This window comes from Haliotis rubra, unplaced genomic scaffold, assembly GCF_003918875.1.
Source record: "Haliotis rubra isolate DU_JTF1 unplaced genomic scaffold, ASM391887v1 Scf2, whole genome shotgun sequence".
NCBI classification, from domain to species: Eukaryota; Metazoa; Mollusca; class Gastropoda; order Lepetellida; family Haliotidae; genus Haliotis; species Haliotis rubra.
Window position 1 is genome coordinate 1,470,724 of NW_025766002.1, and position 18,915 is coordinate 1,489,638.

The 18,915-nt window shown below is 38.2% G+C and overlaps 1 protein-coding gene across 2 annotated transcripts in view; it reads left to right on the forward strand.

Moving 5' to 3' along the window:
- The first annotated feature begins 876 nt into the window (after positions 1-876).
- LOC124275329 (serine/threonine-protein kinase Sgk1-like) overlaps positions 877-18,915 on the forward strand; it is a 123,596-nt gene continuing 105,557 nt past the window's right edge. Inside the window, exons 1-2 of one of the 2 annotated variants that reach the window (XM_046710827.1) lie at positions 877-965; positions 9,376-9,475. In XM_046710827.1, the coding sequence (XP_046566783.1) occupies positions 9,386-9,475 (90 nt within the window). In that variant the 5' untranslated portion in view covers positions 877-965; positions 9,376-9,385. Of the gene's footprint in view, positions 991-9,375; positions 9,476-18,915 lie in introns of both variants that reach the window. The other variant, XM_046710828.1, reaches the window with a different exon arrangement.

Consider the following 18,915-nt stretch of genomic DNA (forward strand, 5'->3'; position numbering starts at 1 on the left):
TGTTACTTCAAACAATCTCCCTGATAATACTGCCATGGGGCTTCAATCTGCGAAAAAAAAGTTACAACCCGATCTTTGTTTCATTATATCTTTATTACAAACTTCCAAAACTCGTTGCTCAGGTTTCAAGAAAACCACAAAATGCGTGAAGAGTTTTTAAAGTCTTCATAATTATTCATTTTTATTGATCTTCCCAATTTCAAGTATACCAGCATATTTTCAATATATGCAGAGGAAACAAAAGCAGTATTTATTCCATATAAATGAAACTGTGAAAGTTTGTCATAATTACAGCAGAGACCATGCAATGCTTTGGTCTCTGATTACAGGGATTTGGGGATTGATGAAGAAGGAATTAATATATATGGAATCTGAAATGTTTCGAGTAGCCTGATTTCGGAGGGCGTCATGGAAACAATGCAGTGCTTTATTGTGCTATTATTACAGACCCTACTATCTGATGATTATAGTGCCTGTCTTTTATCCTCTAAAGTTTACGTCGTATTTTTTTTAATTCTCCCGCAATGACAATTGTTTTTCAGGCCCTTTTCATGACGTTAAATTTGTAAAACCGTCACTTGAAACGCGGTCATGTAATAAGTTGTAGGGAAGTATTGTCAATCGATACAGTGAAGGGAATGACGCCTTTCCATTGGATGAAAGTTAGTTTCCAATGTTTTGATGCAACACGTGGGTAGGCGGGGACCTAAGCCATTATCACAGTCAATTAAAACTTAATCAATAGGTAACGGCTGTTTAATATATTCATTAATAAAGACAAGATTAGTTTATTCCCAGTCCAAAAGAGAATGTCGTATTTGAGTAACCGCCTCATTCTCTCGGAACTGAACGTGGTCACATGACTTTATAGGTCATGTCAAGAGGTGTGTCTCTTCCCGTTTGGTTTAAGCAGAACTGAAAGTAACTGTGATTTCTGAGCTGAATTGCACGAGCGCTAGGAGCCTGTGAGTATTATATAGCGTTCGACATGTAAGCAGTTGATTACCGAATCCTTGTGGATTTTTTTCTGGCGTGTTATCATATAATAGTAGCTGTATTTAGTTCATCATTGATAGACTTCAATTTGTTTGGCGTCAGACAAGTAATTGCATTTCCTGTTGTTGATAAAGCTATGCCACTGTCAGTGTTTTGTTTTTGACAGTGGAGATAAATTTTAGCTTATTTTACTAAGTATACTTAGTATAAAAATATGTAAACACAAACCTGACTTCTTTGAACCGATATTTAATGAGTTTCCTGAAATTTCTTTTACAGAGTATTGAGTTTAAATCAACAGTAGCAGTTTGTAACAGTAGCGGTTTATGATAAATAGTGATCTGAATAAATATAAATCTGTGTGACCATTACATTAATTTTCTGCACATTTCCTGTTCTGTATTCATGTATAATTTCCTGTTCTCCAATTACATATCATCATGATCATCATTCACATTTCATGGTGATATTTAGTTGGAATTAATTACAACATTACTTATTCAAATATGTGAATATGTTTCAAATCCCTTTACATTCAATGAGTCGTAAGTTTGTACAAATCAGATTCCTTTCCAGCATTTATATGATAGTATCAGTTCCTTGTTGGGAATACACTTGTAATAAGGAAATGTAACGTACAGCTAAGTTTCAAATGTCGATGTATTAGAACATGATGAATGCAGATCTTTATATAAATGAAATAATCTTGAACACAAGTTGTAAAAGAAGGCATTTTGTTAAATTTGGAAAATACTGAAAAAATAATGCCCCTGTTATACTTGTTGTACTGTAAATCACTGGTGTGAATGTAGTGTATTAAGTATTCTAACATGCTTCGGTGAAAAATTAAAGGTGCCGACAGTACTTTATCAGGGGATGATGTACCCTTTTTGCATTACGTCACAATGTATTGGCATCACTGCGCCATTCTAGTCTGCCCCCTCGTAATCAAACATACTCTTGCTAACCGACATCACAATACATGTCAGTTGTGATCGCCTCGTACAGCCTCCTACAGTAAACTGTTCCGTAGCACCCCGTGACTTGTTGAAATTGTTGGAATTTCGAGTGACTAGTCAGCTTCATCTGGATACATGTACTGATCTAAACTACGTTGGTAGTAGAAATGCGACATTCATATTGTCCCATATGCTTTACGTTAATCACAGACACAATTAAACTAATTTAGAAATAATTTTGAAATAATTTAAAAATGATTTTAGATTGCACTCGGACGCAATCGTCCTCGTGCTATAACTATAATAGTTAAAGGCGAAAGTGTACTTTATTACACTCTTCATGGTGGTAGAGCGAACTGTATTTCTTGATCATAGTGTGGCGTCACAGCTCTGGAAGAAGACATCAGAGGACATGTCACTGCACCATAGCCATTGAGTATAAATATGTAAATTTGATCCATTTACTCATTAAGTTGAAATCTAACTTAGTGTCCTAGGATGAATCCATAGGTAGTTGATATAGTTTTAAATTAATAATATAGATCATTTGTAATGCGCTTGACTCCACAACACTAGGCCATGCTCTAAGCGCAAACACAAGACAGTCAGTAGCGAAGAAAAAGAAATGTCTTTAGATGAGATTTGAAACTTGAGAGAGTTGGAGCAGATTTGATGTCTGTAGGGAGAGAGTTCCACAGGCAAGCAGCTGAATGTTTGAAGGATCTATGTCCGAAAGTTTTGAGTTTATATGGAGGCACAACAAGAAGTGATTGATCGGCAGATCTGAGATTCCTCGGTGGGACGTAGGGTGAGACAAGGGCTTGGAGATAGAGTGGAGCAGTTCCATTTAGTGCTTGGTAAGTTAGAGTTAAAATCTTAAACTCTATTCTTTCCCTAATTCTCGACCAGTGGAGAGACTTCAATGCAGGCTGGATATGACCTGATAGTTTTGCACGCATGATAATCCTGGCAGCGGTGTTCTGCAGTTTCTGCAGTCTGTGAAGTTGGTCACTGGTAATACCAATCAAGAGACTATTGCAGTAGTCTAACCACGACAATACTAGGGATCTCATCAGTGTGGCAGTGGTGTTTCTAGTAAGGAGGTGACGGATAGAACCAAAGTTCCTGAGGTGGTGGTGGCAGATCTTTGATAGGTGGTTAATATGCTTCTCCATGCATAGATTCTCATCTAAAAAACACACCTAGGTTTTTAACGCAATGAGAAACAGGAATTTCTACATCATCGATCTGAAGATGATCGATACCACATTTCTGCAATCTGGATTTAGAAGCAGTAATCATGAGTTCAGTTTTTGCGCTATTTAGTTGTAGCATGTTCTTAGACATCCAGTATTTAATATCTTTCACACACGACTCCGTCCTGGCACAGACCTCAGTCTGACTCTGGGGGTCACTGGTGAAGTTATCCATGAGCTGTGTGTCGTCAGCGTAAAAATGATGGGCGATATGCTGGTCACGGATTAGAGAGCCGAGTGGTTTGGTATAAAGGGTGAACAGGAGTGGCCCAAGGACAGAGCCTTGGGGTACTCCACACTTCAATATAGTAGCAGGTGATATGGTGTTACGACACATACAGACTGGGTTCTGTCCTCTAGATATGAAACACACCACTTGAGGGCAGTCCCATGGATACCGTAATCCTTTTCCAACCGATCTGTCAGAAGTTTATGATCCACAGTATCAAAGGCGGAAGACAAGTCTAAGAGAACAAGCATTCCCAAGTTACCTTCATCTACAGACCACTTCAAGTTATCCACGACACAGTTGAGTGCCGTCTCTGTGCTATGGGATGACCTGTAGGCAGACTGGAACTGGTCCATCAGTCCATGTTCAGTCAGATGCACCTCAATCTGACGTTTCACTATCTTCTCCAGAATTTTGGATAGGAATGGAAGGTTCGATATTGGCCTGTAGCTTTGAAGCTGTTGGGGATCAAGTGAAGGTTTCTTGATCAGCGGTTTGATCACCGCAGACTTGAAGCACTTGGGTACAGTTCCTGATTCCAATGAAACGTTTACCAGCTGTAGAAAAGCAAACTAGGTTACAGTGTGAACCACAACCGCCATTGCTTTTAGCAATATTCCAGCAATATCACGACGGGGGACACCAGAAAAGGGCTTCACACATTGTGCCCATGTGAGGAATTGAACCCGGGTCTTCAGCGCAATGAGCGGACTTTTTAACCATGAGGCTACCCCACTGGATGTACTAGTTAGTAACAGGTTGCCATTAACATATTATTTTGTTTTAAAGCTTGTTGAAAAGAAGACAACGTAGTCGTCGGTAGTTTGTCATAACATTTAGAGGCATTTTGTTATTTTCATACAGGCATTGCAATTCTAGGCACACTGTCAACAACACGGACAGCACGTGGTTACATAAAAAAAGGTACCCCAAAAAGAGTACAAAATAGGGTGCTACGATTCGGGGTGCATACTAATGACTGAACTGGCAACGAAATGGCAGATGAACGAAATTACACCCATGGCATGTACACAACATCGGCAATAGATGAAGAGCCTTACTATTCTTATTATAAGTGAATGGCATTTGTTTCATTACTTTCTGACACTTTGTAAAATTATTTGGGACACATAAATAACATTCTCAAAACTAGGTCATGGGTTATCTTTCTTTTCATTTTTCTCTGTCAATATGATGAAAGGGACAGTTGGCTAGCCTAATGGTTAAAGCGTGCGTCAAGCCGAAGACCCGGGTTCAATTCCCCACATGGGTACAATGTGTGAAACCCATTTCTGCTGTCCCTGATATTGCTGGAATATTGCTAGAAGCGGCGTAAAACTAAACTCACTCAATATGATAAAAACAGTTAATGTTCACAAGTTATGATAAATGTCTCTACATTGTCACTGAAATTTGTCCTGTTCCTTGAGGACTTCCTGCAAAAGTGACAAACAATGGGAGAAACCATTGCATGCAGGAAGAAGAAGTCCAACGTAACAGTCTTTATGCTTTCCATTTTGTTTTGTATCCTGTTGACTCCAATAGTATTCACACAAACAATTAGATGATGATATGACATCTTTGAGAAGTGAATTCTAAGTAAAGTGAAATTGATGTGCCATGTAAAGATTGAACAACTTGCAACAAGAAGGGATATGTCTTCCTTAAGATCCTATTTTGACGACCTGATTTTTGCACTTATCTGTGCACTTAAACTTTTTTAAAGGTCACATGCAACCAAAAAATCAAACATAATTAAAACACAATTATCACTTATTCATGACATATAATATACATTGCTGGTTATGAAAAAACATATAGACAAAATTATAAGCGTACAATCGCAAATCAAAAGTGCAATATTGTGTACTTGGGTTTACTTCCCAAGAAACGAAGCAGCCGGGATACCGAACCCAGTCAGAGCGGGTGGGTGTGCACTCAAGTGTAACGGCTGGTTCATTTGCAGATGCCCTCACGGCTCATTGTGTGTGTATATATAGAGATGTTGGGTTTGTAAATACATGCTCATTTTTTGTGTATAACATTTTGCAATCAACAGACATCATAACATGTCATGTGTACAAGTATCACACCTGCCTGTCTGTGTAATTACATAATGTGACAGAGACCGAACTCGGGCCATAAATCAATGCGTTTTGTTTATGGTGTATAGCCTGATTGAAGTTCAAATTGCATGTGGTCAGTGATCGCAGTTGTGTATTGAATACTGTCATTAGCAGACAGGCAGGCAGACACACAGGTGTCAATAAAACAAGACATTGAGTCTTGTCTGTGACAACGACATATCTATATCACAGTTAGAAATTGTGTCAATGCTAAATAATGACATTGCTTTTAAGTATCGAACTGAGAAAGTGACTCGGTAAGAAGAAAGTGTGGTGAAATAGACAAATGAAATTATATAAACAGTTTATTTACTGTCATAACAAATAAAAAGCTCGTGCCTGTGAGATATCAACAAAACATTAGGAAAATAGCTCACACCAAAGCCTTCACCGAGTATTCACCAGACAGCCCGCTTCCAACTTGCGCGAACCTATTTCACTGCGCACGTGCTATGAGCGCAGCCCAGCTGTTGAAACCAGTTTTCCCCCGAAAAGTCTGGGGAAAATTAGTGAATCGTTTGAACTCCGATTTCGCGCGTTGTTTTTCATCGCGTTATTTTTCAACTTTATAAGTTGAATTTGCATTTTTGATGATTTGTTTCGGTAAGTCCATACCGAAAGGTATCAGAATCTGCAAAGTTGTGTTTTACGTTGCATGTGACCTTTAACAGACAGCAAGTGCGTTTTACTCATACATAAACAGCAGAAGCCCTCATTCTTCTTAGACTGACTACATGGTTTAGTGGGTAGTACATCTGCCTGGAGTGCTGAAGGCTGGTGGTTCCATCCCTGCTGCAAATAATACCAAAAGAAATTTAAAGATGATACACTGTACTTCTTGTTACCCTGACTGGCGCTCATAAGGTTGGTTTGGGGGCGGTGGGGTAGCCTAGTGGTTAAAGCGTTGGCTCGTCACGCCGAAGACCCGGGTTCGAATCCCCACATTGGTACAATGTGTGAAGCCCATTTCTGGTGTCCCCCGCCGTGATGTTGCCGGAATATTGCTAAAAGCGGCATAAAACCAAACTCAGTCAGTCAGTCATAAGGTTGGTTGGTTGGTTGGTTGTTGTTTAACGCTGCAATATTCCAGCTTTATGACGGAGGTCTGAAAATGATCGAGTCTGGACCGGACAATCCAGTGACCAACAGCATGAGCATTGATCTGCACAATTGGGATGCAATGACATGTGTTAACCAAGTCAGCGAGCCTGACCACCCAATCCCATTAGACGCCTCTTAAAACAAGCATGGCTTGCTGAAGACCAATTCTATAACCTGGATCTTCACAGGTGGCGCTCATAAGGGATGAAATAAGGATTGTCGGCTCAGAGTCAGCATGCTGTGTCTAAGTAGGGTATCCATGTAGAACTGCAGTATGGTATTTCAGAGGGGTAGCAGTATAAAACTGACATTCGTCCAGACGAGTTAAACAGACACACGTATGGTGTTTCAGAGGGCTAGCAGTATAAAACTGACATTCGTCCAGACGAGTCAAACAGACACACAGTATGGTATTTCAGAGGGCTAGCAGTATAAAACTGACATTCGTCCAGACGAGTTAAACAGACACACAGTATGGTATTTCAGAGGGCTAGCAGTATAAAACTGACATTTGTCCAGACGAGTTAAACAGACACACAGTATGGTATTTCAGAGGGCTAGCAGTATAAAACTGACATTTGTCCAGACGAGTTAAACAGACACACAGTATGGTATTTCAGAGGGCTAGCAGTATAAAACTGACGAGTTAAACAGACACACATGCATGCAATGAAAATCCAGTAATCTTGAATTTGACATTAAACCCCTTGTCACCTCAGCTTTTTCATGTTTGAACTTGACGAAGTTGTATTATGTGCGCTCACATTCATTCAAACGCTGTACAGTGACATGTCAAACCGAGTCCTAAGTACAGCGTAGTAGGTATCATTTCTGACACAACTCCAATCTCCTACAGACTGGATGTCAGGTGTGTGGTCCGTGACATCCATCGTACATAAAGATTATTTTCACATTGTACTCGTTGAAAAAAACTTTATCTTCAGCTGATACCTGTAGTTGTATGACCTTTTATGCAAATGATATGGTATTGTTCTTTTCTAAATACATAGTAGATCCATGCTCAACACAGTCTACAGTCTACTCACGTTTCTGCTGGACAGTATTTTAGTGTGCAAAATAGACGGTGACAGGCCGGGAAAGCCACATTTAAAAAATGACTATTGCCGGGAAGGCCACATTTTAATTACACTGCTGTAGTCGGTAAAGCCACATTTCCAATAGATTAATTAATTAATTGATTACCGTAACCGGTAAAAGAGTGTCCCCATGTATAATATTGTTTTCACAAGAAACGAATAATCTTTCTTACTCACAAGCGTGGTGTTTAGCAATACCGGTAAAAGACTATCCCTATTTATGATTCTAAATCACATTGTATAATATTGTTTTCACTAGAAACTAATAATCTTTCCTACTCACACGCGTGGTGTTTAGCTTCTTCACTCAGAGTTTATTACTCAAAATGGTATTTGTCGAGTGAAGGTGAGTTTTTAAAAATCTTATAATATTATTCATTTCACTGGTCCACGATTGTAAAACTGGTCTTTCAGGATTGATTCAGATTTTGATATGATCCAGGACTGAGTATAATGAAAGGGGTTTACAAATACAGCCGCATTTACAAAATATATGTTTCAAATGATTTAACCAGGGAGCATCATCCATAATATAAATCTAGAATGAAAGCTGCTATTTTTTTTTTTGTATGAGAAACTTTCAATTTGCACCAATACATAATTAATCGTTTAGAGATTTTGAGCTGAATAGGTTGTCTTCCAATTTCTCCATAAACCATAAAGTTCGGGGTGTTATATCTAAGACCGGTAGCTAATTTAAGGACTTTAAAATGAACACGTTCAATGACATCGCAATACTGGAAAAAGACTGTCCCTAGATTAAGATTAATCTAACAATAACCTAAAAGGATGGGACAATAAGGTAAAGAGACTTGTCAAGATGTGCCACCCTAACATTTACGAGATATTAAAGCTATTTCAACGTGAGCAGTCTCTCACAGAGGTTGCTGTCATGGGACTTTCTGGACAGCACCTTCAGGACAGAACCATTGACGCTCGTATTGCATCACTGAAGACCAAGCTTCTGAGCCAACATCAGAGTGACATGGTGTATATGGATCATGTGGGCGACCTCCTTCATCTGCAGTAGGGGGTGTAAAAAAGAATGTTTTGTGATCTTACGAGATTTTATCTGTTTGCACACATGGCAACAAACTAAACCATTATCATTATTATTATGTTTTACAGATTAAGATTTATTATTATTTTATGATATTATTATTATATGTAATATACCTATTAGTATATCATATTGTGCTAATCATAGAAAAAAACCTGTTGTGATCTGAATAAAGTTATGAGGAAACATGTCTTGTTTTGTTAAATACGGTAACACGTTTGAATCACTAAGCATGTTTTGACAGCATAGCCAGGAGAGCCACATTCAATGTCCACGCAACCGTAACTATTGCCGGGAGAGCCACATCAATTTATGCTATCTGTTTCGAAAATGTGGCTCTCCCGGAATGTAACCAAATAGACAAATAGCATATGCACTTCTCTGTTTTCCACACACATTACTGTGTTTGTTTGGTAATTTTTCACTCCTGCTTTCTACATCGTTAACCACCCAGTCTTTCACCTTTGATTTTATTGCTCGGTTTCAGCCAAATGCGTAATACATTATTGTTTGTCAGTGAGCATATTTGATGGGTGTTTCCTCCATTTCAGATGCCTGATCATGAGTAGTTTGCCAGACCGGCTCGTAGACAAACACCCAAGTGCATCCATCTCGGACACACAGACGTGGGAAAAACAGAAAAAATATGTGGTCAGTTTCACTATGTTACAGTTTCCGTGATAGTGCTGTACACAATGTTGCATGAATGGTTCCTGGTCTAACCAGCCTCCCAGAGCAACACTGTTATGCATTTGCTTCCTTCACTTCAAATTTGTTGGTATATGTTGCCTGTTGTGCTAGCTGTAATGTTTTAAGTCTTTAAGAGACACAGATTATGCATGTAGTCGTGAAAAATATTGCTCAAATTTATTATTTTCGTGAATATACATTTGTGGGTTCTTTCGCTGGCATAAATATTTCAGTGTTGAAAAGAAAGTAACACGCAAACACAACCAACTAAATGAATAAAACAATTGTGTGTAGTTCGAGATGTAGTAAATATACAAAACTGTTACAAGTGTTACTATAGTTTGGCATGAAATGCATGTGGACCCTTTTTTTTGTAAATATCTCTTCATCCAATGACCCAATCTATCTCAAACTGTGCAAGTGGATGTTTTGTCAGACAACCTAATCACATTGTAAATCACCGATTTTATGCATGTGTATTAAAGAATCTGTCTATGTAACTGTCAACAAAATAAACAGCAGAACGCAGACGGCTTGCAGAGGGAGGGAGCCAATGACCTGTAACAGCGGCAGTGTTGGGTCATAAAGGTCAACGTTCGTCAATGTAGGTCAGCGCTATGCACGTGACAGGTATGAAGAGGTGTTCATTTCTAGCAAATAGCCTGCGAATGACATCTCTGATGACCCTGATGTCAAAAGAATCTAACTTCGGATGCCTACCTTTTTGTACAAGGTTTTGTTTATTGGTTGTTGGTTTATTTGTCACAATTTTTAGCACGATGTTCTTTTTCATGCCAAGAGCAAAAGTTGTACGTTTCATGTAATCCGACACCTTATAAATCGGTTTGCTACGTTTGCTCTCTTTTAAAAAAAAAATTCAACACATTTCTCATTAAACGTTTAGCATCATCTGACTAAGCTTTCATGATGACAGCTAGAAGCAGTCAATGTGAATGATCCAAACGGTCTATCTCTGTACAGTGCACAGGTAACTATCATGAACTGCACATGCATTTACCTTTATGACCCAACACTGCTGCTGTTACAGGTCATTGACTCCCTCCTTCTGCAAGTCGTCTGCGTTCTGCTGTTTATTTTGTTGACAATTACATAGACAGATTCTTTAATACAAATGCATAAAATCGGTGATTTACAATGTGATTAGGTTATCTGACAAAACATCCACTTGCACAGTTTGAGATTGATTGGGTCATTGGATGAAGAGATATTTACAAAAAACCGGGTCCACATGCATTTCATGCCAAACTATAGGCGTGGTGACAGTCAAAAAGCGTTCTAGTTTTGTTATATTTTCTGATTTCTATGGACTTGTTACAGTTTAAAAAATTTAAACTGCAGAGTTTTGCATTTAGCTGCAAAAAAATGTGTTTTTTTTATAAATAGATTAACATCAGGCATGACTAAGCTGTGTAATAGAGTACAAGAGTGAATGAGTGCATTCAGTTTTATGCCGCACTCAGAAATATTCCAGCATTATGGTGGCAGCCTGTAAATAATTGAGTCTGGACCAGACAATCCAGTGATCAACAGCATGAGCATCGACGTACGCAATTAGGATATGATGACATGTGTCAACCAAGTCAGCAAGCGTGACCACCCGATCCCGTTAGTCGTCTCTTACGACAGGCATGGGTTACTGAAGATCGATTCTAACCCAGATCTTCATCGGACAGAGTACAAGAGTGTTAAAGATGAACAAAAGTATTGTATGTATATTTAAATATATATTCAATAAATAAACACATAAATAAATAAACTAAAAAGATGAATCAACAAATGTTTTCTGAAACCATCAAAAATACACACGCAAGTCTGTACAAACATGTTGAACTTCATCTAAGGTTACTAAAAGTAAGTGCACAATGCAAGTACATGAATTCTGTCCTCTTGAATTAGCCCACTATAACCTATCAAATGAAAAGTACATTGTAGTGTTAGCTGTTCCTTAAGGTGTGGGAATCTATTTTTGTTGTCTGATTTCCAAATTCATCAGTAATGGCATTGTCACTAGATATGATTACACAATGCCTTTTAGAAAGTGATCAAATGTAACATATGTCATATTTGGGATTACACTTTCTTAGTAAAGAACAGATTTTGGTACTTTTGTTGTGTTGAGTCCCATCCAGGATTCGAAACCACACCCTCAGAGTCAGGCACCTAATCCCCAGCACACAAAGTCAACCACTTAACCCACTCAGCCACAAAAATGGAAGTCGGACACCCGGTAGTCTAGACTGTTGATTGGACTTTCTAACTATCTGTAGGGCCTCAGTACAACTTAATAAATGCTGAAGAACATTTCTTGGTCTACAGTTAGACATATGACTTTTCAGTTTTTCCAAACACTGACAAATGAACATCATCGAGAATTAAGCCTGAAATTCTGCCTCAGAAATATAGTCTTTGATTTTATGAATGTTTCAAAAAGATAGTCTTTCGAGAAACAGTAAGGGAGATAACTATTGTCACTTTACAGTCTGTCTCAGTATTCCGAGGTTGTTGTGAGGCAAAGGAATGAGATAGTGTTTTCATGTGTATGTTTAAGGTGTCAGGCTGAGTAACAATATCATCTGTGGGCATATTTCACTTCACATTTGTTGATAGGTGTTGTCTGATGCAATGTCCTAGCAGTAATGTTTTCACAATCATCGATGACATCCCCATCTACCCAGCTGTGAAAAGAGTGTATTATAGAGGTGGTGTTTACAGGGATTTACACAAGATATCCATATCCAAATATATAATTTCTTGATTTCTTTTGACATATTTCAACATTGTACTTTAAGTATGCTTGCACCATGCTTAAAGCAATAATTTAAAACTAAGCATGAAAACCTCTGCTCCTTGTCCCTTTTATCTACTAATTGAAGTCTTCGCTTCAGAATCGCAACGTAACAGTTTCAATTTGGATTTTATGCATGTTTCAAACAGCTGTTCTGATAATAACAATAATGGTGTGGACATTTCTGATGCACTGAATTCTGCACCACAAAGGGGAACGCTCAAGCCGCAAATATGATCAATAAGATGGCAGAGTTATGTACAAAATAAGTAGAACATTCACTGCACCGAGGAAATAGATAGGTCTTTAGTCTTAATTTAAATTAGGAAGGGGCTAGACTGAGGTCAGCAGGGAGCAAGTTCAGTAAAGTTGCTTCCGAACAGGAAAATATTCCCACAGCAAACAATCTGAGTTTGTACGTAAAACTCATTAGAGCAATTGTTCATTTGAGCAGCAACTTCTGTTGGACCTGTCGGGATGACCTTGGTCTGTTGACAAACGACCCGTGAAGGTCTGGGTTAGAATATTGATCTTCAGTAACCCATGCTTGTTGTAAGAGGCAACTAACGGGATCGAGTGGTCAGGCCCGCTGACTTTGTTGACACATGTCATTCGTTTCCAATTGTGCAGATCAATGTTCATGCAGTTGATCACTGGATTGTCTGGTCCAGACTCGATTTTTTACAGACCGCCGCCATATAACTTGAATATTGCTGAGTGCGTCATAAAACTAAACTCACTCACTCACTCACTCACTCACTGTTGGGAAACAGCAAGGGAGATAACAATTATCTCCTTAAGTTTAACCCTGCTGTCTCCAGTCTTTTCCAGATATCCCTAGGTTGCTATCCAACACAGGAATGTGGCGCTGTTTTCATCTATGTGTATAAATAGTATTTTTCTGACTACAAACTTTAATTGCTTTTGAAGAATAATCAATAATTCTAGGGGTGTTTTGATAAATCTTGTAGATAATCAGAGCTTTAACTCTCACGTATATTAAATGCAAGTTATTATTGTATTGTTTTCCATGTGATACTGTCGTGTTGTATATGATGGGTTAGCTAGGGGTTAAGCATTTGTTACAAAGACCAACTGGTGGTGACATAATGGTGCAAGAGGTCAGCTCAATGACTTGGTACCCGTGAAGATCCTGGTTAGAATTGATCTTCAGTAACCCATGCTTGTAAAAAGGCGACTAACAGGATTGTGTGGTCAGGCTCGCTGACTTGGTTGACACATGTTGTATCCCGATTGCATAGATTGATGCTCATGTTGTTGATCACTGGATTGTCTGATCCTCACTCGATTATTTACAGACTATAGCTGAGTGCAATGTAAAACTAAACTCAATCATTCTTGTCCATTAAAGAGCTTTAACGTGCATGTATATTGAATGCAAGTTATTACCATATAGTTTTCCATGTGGTACTGCCATGTTGTATATGGTCAGGCAGCTTAAGGGTTAAAGTATTTGTCACAAAGACCAACTGGACGTGACATACTAGAGCAGACAGTCATGCTTATTGGCTTGGTCGATCGTGCACATTGTACCCTGACAATATTGACCCGTGCTCATAATATCAATCACTGAAGTAATAGAGTAATGTATCAAGCTCATGTACTGGTTCTCCTCTCATAACATTGCTGGAATATTGCTAAAATCACCTTAAAACCCAGCTTACTCACAAAGTGAGACATATCTCTGAGCAATTAGGATAAGGGCTGACTGGTCTATTAATATGATCAGGGGCGGATCCAAAGGAGGGTGCACACCCCTGCCTCTCCCCTGAAAATACTTTCCCTGAAGAGCATTTCTCCCTAAAATTTGGACATAATGATTTATGTGCATCCCCCCTTCTCCAAAATACTGGATCTGCAGCTGATGATTCATTACATTTGAGTTAGCAGAATACAAGCAGATTCTATTTCACGTTTGCAAAGACTGCAAACAGGCATTAGTATAAGTTAACCAGTTTGTAGCCCTTGAACTGTGATTGTTGGTCTTGGGACATCCATGGCAGTACCTTCATTTCAGGCCCCGTTTATGATTGTTAAATGTCAACTATCAAGACTAATGTAGGTCCACTTTAGTAATGTCACCATCTCTGTCTTTGTTAATCTGTGCCGCAAGTCCAGTTTTATTGGACAGATACTGTTATTATATAATTATATTATATTTATCTTTGTTCTTTATTATACCCCCGCTACGAAGTAATGGGGGTATATGGCGTTCATTCTGTCCGTCCGTCCGCCCATCCTTCCGTCCCGAAACTTTGTCCGTAGCATATCTCTTAAAGTTTACATGCTAGGTTCACCAAACTTCACACACATGTTAATCATAGCCCATTGATGTGCCTTTAGCTATTTTAATTTTTTTTCAGAATTTTGTTTTATTGCTGTTTCCATGGAAACACGACTTAGTGCCAAAAGTGTTTGATGGTTTTGTCCGGAGCATATCTCTTAAAGTTTACATGCTAGGTTCACCAAACTTCACACACATGTTAATCATTACCCATTGATGTGCCTTTTGCTATTTTAAAGTTTTTTCAGAATTTTGTTGTTTTTTTGCTGTTTCCATGGAAACATGACTTAGTGCCAAAAGTGTTTGATGGTTTTGTCCGGAGCATATCTCTTAAAGTTTACATGCTAGGTTGACCAAACTTCACACACATGTTAATCATTACCCATTGATGTGCCTTTTGCTATTTTAAAGTATTTTCAGAATTTTGTTTTTTTTTGCTGTTTCCATGGAAACACGACTTAGTGCCAAAAGTGTTTGATGGTTTTGTCCGGAGCATACTAGTATCTCTTAAAGTTTACATGCTAGGTTCACCAAACTTCACACACATGTTAATCATTACCCATTGATGTGCCTTTTGCTATTTTAAAGTTTTTTCAGAATTTTGTTGTTTTTGCTGTTTCCATGGAAACACGACTTAGTGCCAAATGTGTTTGATGGTTTTGTCCGGAGCATATCTCTTAAAGTTTACATGCTAGGTTCACCAAACTTCACACACATGTTAATCATTACCCATTGATGTGCCTTTTGCTATTTTAAAGTATTTGCAGAATTTTGTTTTTGCTGTTTCCATGGAAACACGACTTAGTGCCAAATGTGTTTGATGGTTTTGTCCGGAGCATATCTCTTAAAGTTTACATGCTAGGTTCACCAAACTTCACACATGTTAATCATTACCCATTGATGTGCCTTTTGCTATTTTAAAGTATTTGCAGACTTTGTGTTTTTGCTGTTTCCATGGAAACACGACTTAGTGCCAAATGTGTTTGATGGTTTTGTCCGGAGCATATCTCTTAAAGTTTACATGCTAGGTTCACCAAACTTCACACACATGTTAATCATTACCCATTGATGTGCCTTTTGCTATTTTAAAGTATTTGCAGAATTTTGTTTTTTGCTGTTTCCATGGAAACACGACTTAGTGCCAAATGTGTTTGATGGCTTTGTCCGGAGCATATCTTTTAAAGTTTACATGCTAGGTTCACCAAACTTCACACACGTTAATCATTACCCATTGATGTGCCTTTTGCTATTTTAAAGTATTTGCAGACTTTTGTTTTTGCTGTTTCCATGGAAACACGACTTAGTGCCAAATGTGTTTGATGGTTTTGTCCGGAGCATATCTCTTAAAGTTTACATGCTAGGTTCACCAAACTTCACACACATGTTAATCATTACCCATTGATGTGCCTTTTGCTATTTTAAAGTATTTGCAGAATTTTGTTTTTTTGCTGTTTCCATGGAAACACGACTTAGTGCCAAATGTGTTTGATGGTTTTGTCCGGAGCATATCTCTTAAAGTTTACATGCTAGGTTCACCAAACTTCACACACGTTAATCATTACCCATTGATGTGCCTTTTGCTATTTTAAAGTATTTGCAGACTTTTGTTTTTTGCTGTTTCCATGGAAACACGACTTAGTGCCAAATGTGTTTGATGGTTTTGTCCGGAGCATATCTCTTAAAGTTTACATGCTAGGTTCACCAAACTTCACACACGTTAATCATTACCCATTGATGTGCCTTTTGCTATTTTAAAGTATTTGCAGAATTTTGTTTTTTGCTGTTTCCATGGAAACACGACTTAGTGCCAAATGTGTTTGATGGTTTTGTCCGAGCATATCTTAAAGTTTACATGCTAGGTTCACCAAACTTCACACACATGTTAATCATTACCCATTGATGTGCCTTTTGCTATTTTAAAGTTTTTGCAGAATTTTGTTTTTTTGCTGTTTCCATGGAAACACGACTTAGTGCCAAATGTGTTTGATGGTTTTGTCCGGAGCATATCTCTTAAAGTTTACATGCTAGGTTCACCAAACTTCACACACATGTTAATCATTACCCATTGATGTGCCTTTTGCTATTTTAAAGTTTTGCAGAATTTTGTTTTTTTGCTGTTTCCATGGAAACACGACTTAGTGCCAAATGTGTTTGATGGTTTTGTCCGGAGCATATCTCTTAAAGTTTACATGCTAGGTTCACCAAACTTCACACACATGTTAATCATTACCCATTGATGTGCCTTTTGCTATTTTAAAGTATTTCAGAATTTTGTTGTTTTTTGCTGTTTCCATGGAAACACGACTTAGTGCCAAATGTGTTTGATGGTTTTGTCCGGAGCATATCTCTTAAAGTTTACATGCTAGGTTCACCAAACTTCACACACATGTTAATCATTACCCATTGATGTGCCTTTTGCTATTTTAATTTTTTTTCAGAATTTTGTTTTTTTTTTGCTGTTTCCATGGAAACACGACTTAGTGCCAAATGTGTTTGATGGTTTTGTCCGGAGCATATCTCTTAAAGTTTACATGCTAGGTTCACCAAACTTCACACACATGTTAATCATTACCCATTGATGTGCCTTTTGCTATTTTAAAGTATTTTCAGAATTTTGTTGTTTTTTTGCTGTTTCCTTGGAAACACGACTTAGTGCCAAAAGTGTTTGATGGTTTTGTCCGGAGTAATCTCTTAAAGTTTACATGCTAGGTTCACCAAACTTCACACACATGTTAATCATTACCCATTGATGTGCCTTTTTCTATGTCAATTTTTTTTCAGAATTTTGTTGTTTTTTTGCTGTTTCCTTGGAAACACGACTTAGTGCCAAAAGTGTTTGATGGTTTTGTCCGGAGCATATCTCTTAAAGTTTACATGCTAGGTTCACCAAACTTCACACACATGTTAATCATTACCCATTGATGTGCCTTTTGCTATTTTATTTTTTTTCAGAATTTTGTTGTTTTTTTGCTGTTTCCATGGAAACATGACTTAGTGCAAAATGTGTTTGATGGTTACCTGGCCACAGCATATCATCGAAACTATGCATGCTAGGTTCACCAAACTTAATACACATGTGAATCATGACCCACAGATATGCCATGTGCTAAAAAATAACAATCTTCATCTACGTCCACTTCATTGTGTGCAACATGACACAGTCAAGTTCAATTGTATGTCAGGTTTCCACGAAAAACACAAAAAGATTACTGTAATCAGTACATGGCAAAACTATTATCTAACATGTATATAAAGTTTAGTAGAGTCAAGGAGAAAGTCTTGTGAGCTGCTGATCCTTGTCACATTATATATATCAATATCAGTCATTTCCATGTCCCAAAGTGGGAAGCAGGGGTATGTGAGCTGTGCTCACTTCTACACTTGTTTGGGATGGCATGGGTGAGGTTGGGTATTCTCTAATATACCATCAGTTGAATTGGTTGAAAAATGATGCTAGGGTAGAGAATGAGACCTGTATGAGAATATTGTGTTTTGTTTGCTGTTTCAATCATAACTCAGCAATATTCCATCTGTAGTCTATATATGATACAATCTGCATTAGACAATCCTGTAAATGAGTGAGTGAGTGAGTGAGTTTAGTTTAACGCCGCTTTTAGCAATATTCCAGCAACATCACGGCCGGGGGATGGGCTTCACACACTGTACCCATGTGGGGAATCGAACCCGGGTCTTCAGCGTGATGAGCGAACGCTTTAACCACTAGGCTACCCCACCACCCCCTCTCTGTAAATGACATCATGAGCATCGATCTGCACAAAGACAATGACAAGCATCAGCCATGTCAGTATTCTGATCCATTTGTTGCCTTTTCCTAGCACTGGGTACAGCTTTACTGTTGTAACACAAAATACTTTTGAAAAAGTGAGATACTTCTGCAGCTATTTGTACATCCGGATCTGTGGGGAAAAAAATTAAATAATTTTCACATGGTACTAAGTGCTTAAAGATGGAACAGTTTACAATTAATCGGGTCTTGTTTGATGTTTTCATGGATACATGTGATACACAGAGAGAACTAACATCTGATTACACTGACTGAAAACATGTTTCAAATAAGGAAGGAGCTTATTATTGAAACAGGCAGATTTTACCATTTCTGTCAAACACAGGCTAGCCAAACAACCTTTTACATTCGAAGTGTACTTGACAAACCCACTCAGGGCTGGAGATTGAATCAAACCTCAAATATGTTCCGAACTCCTGACATAACATCACCCTATTTTTAAACAAGACGTGTAATTTCGGTGTGTGTGTGTTACATCCAGGCCT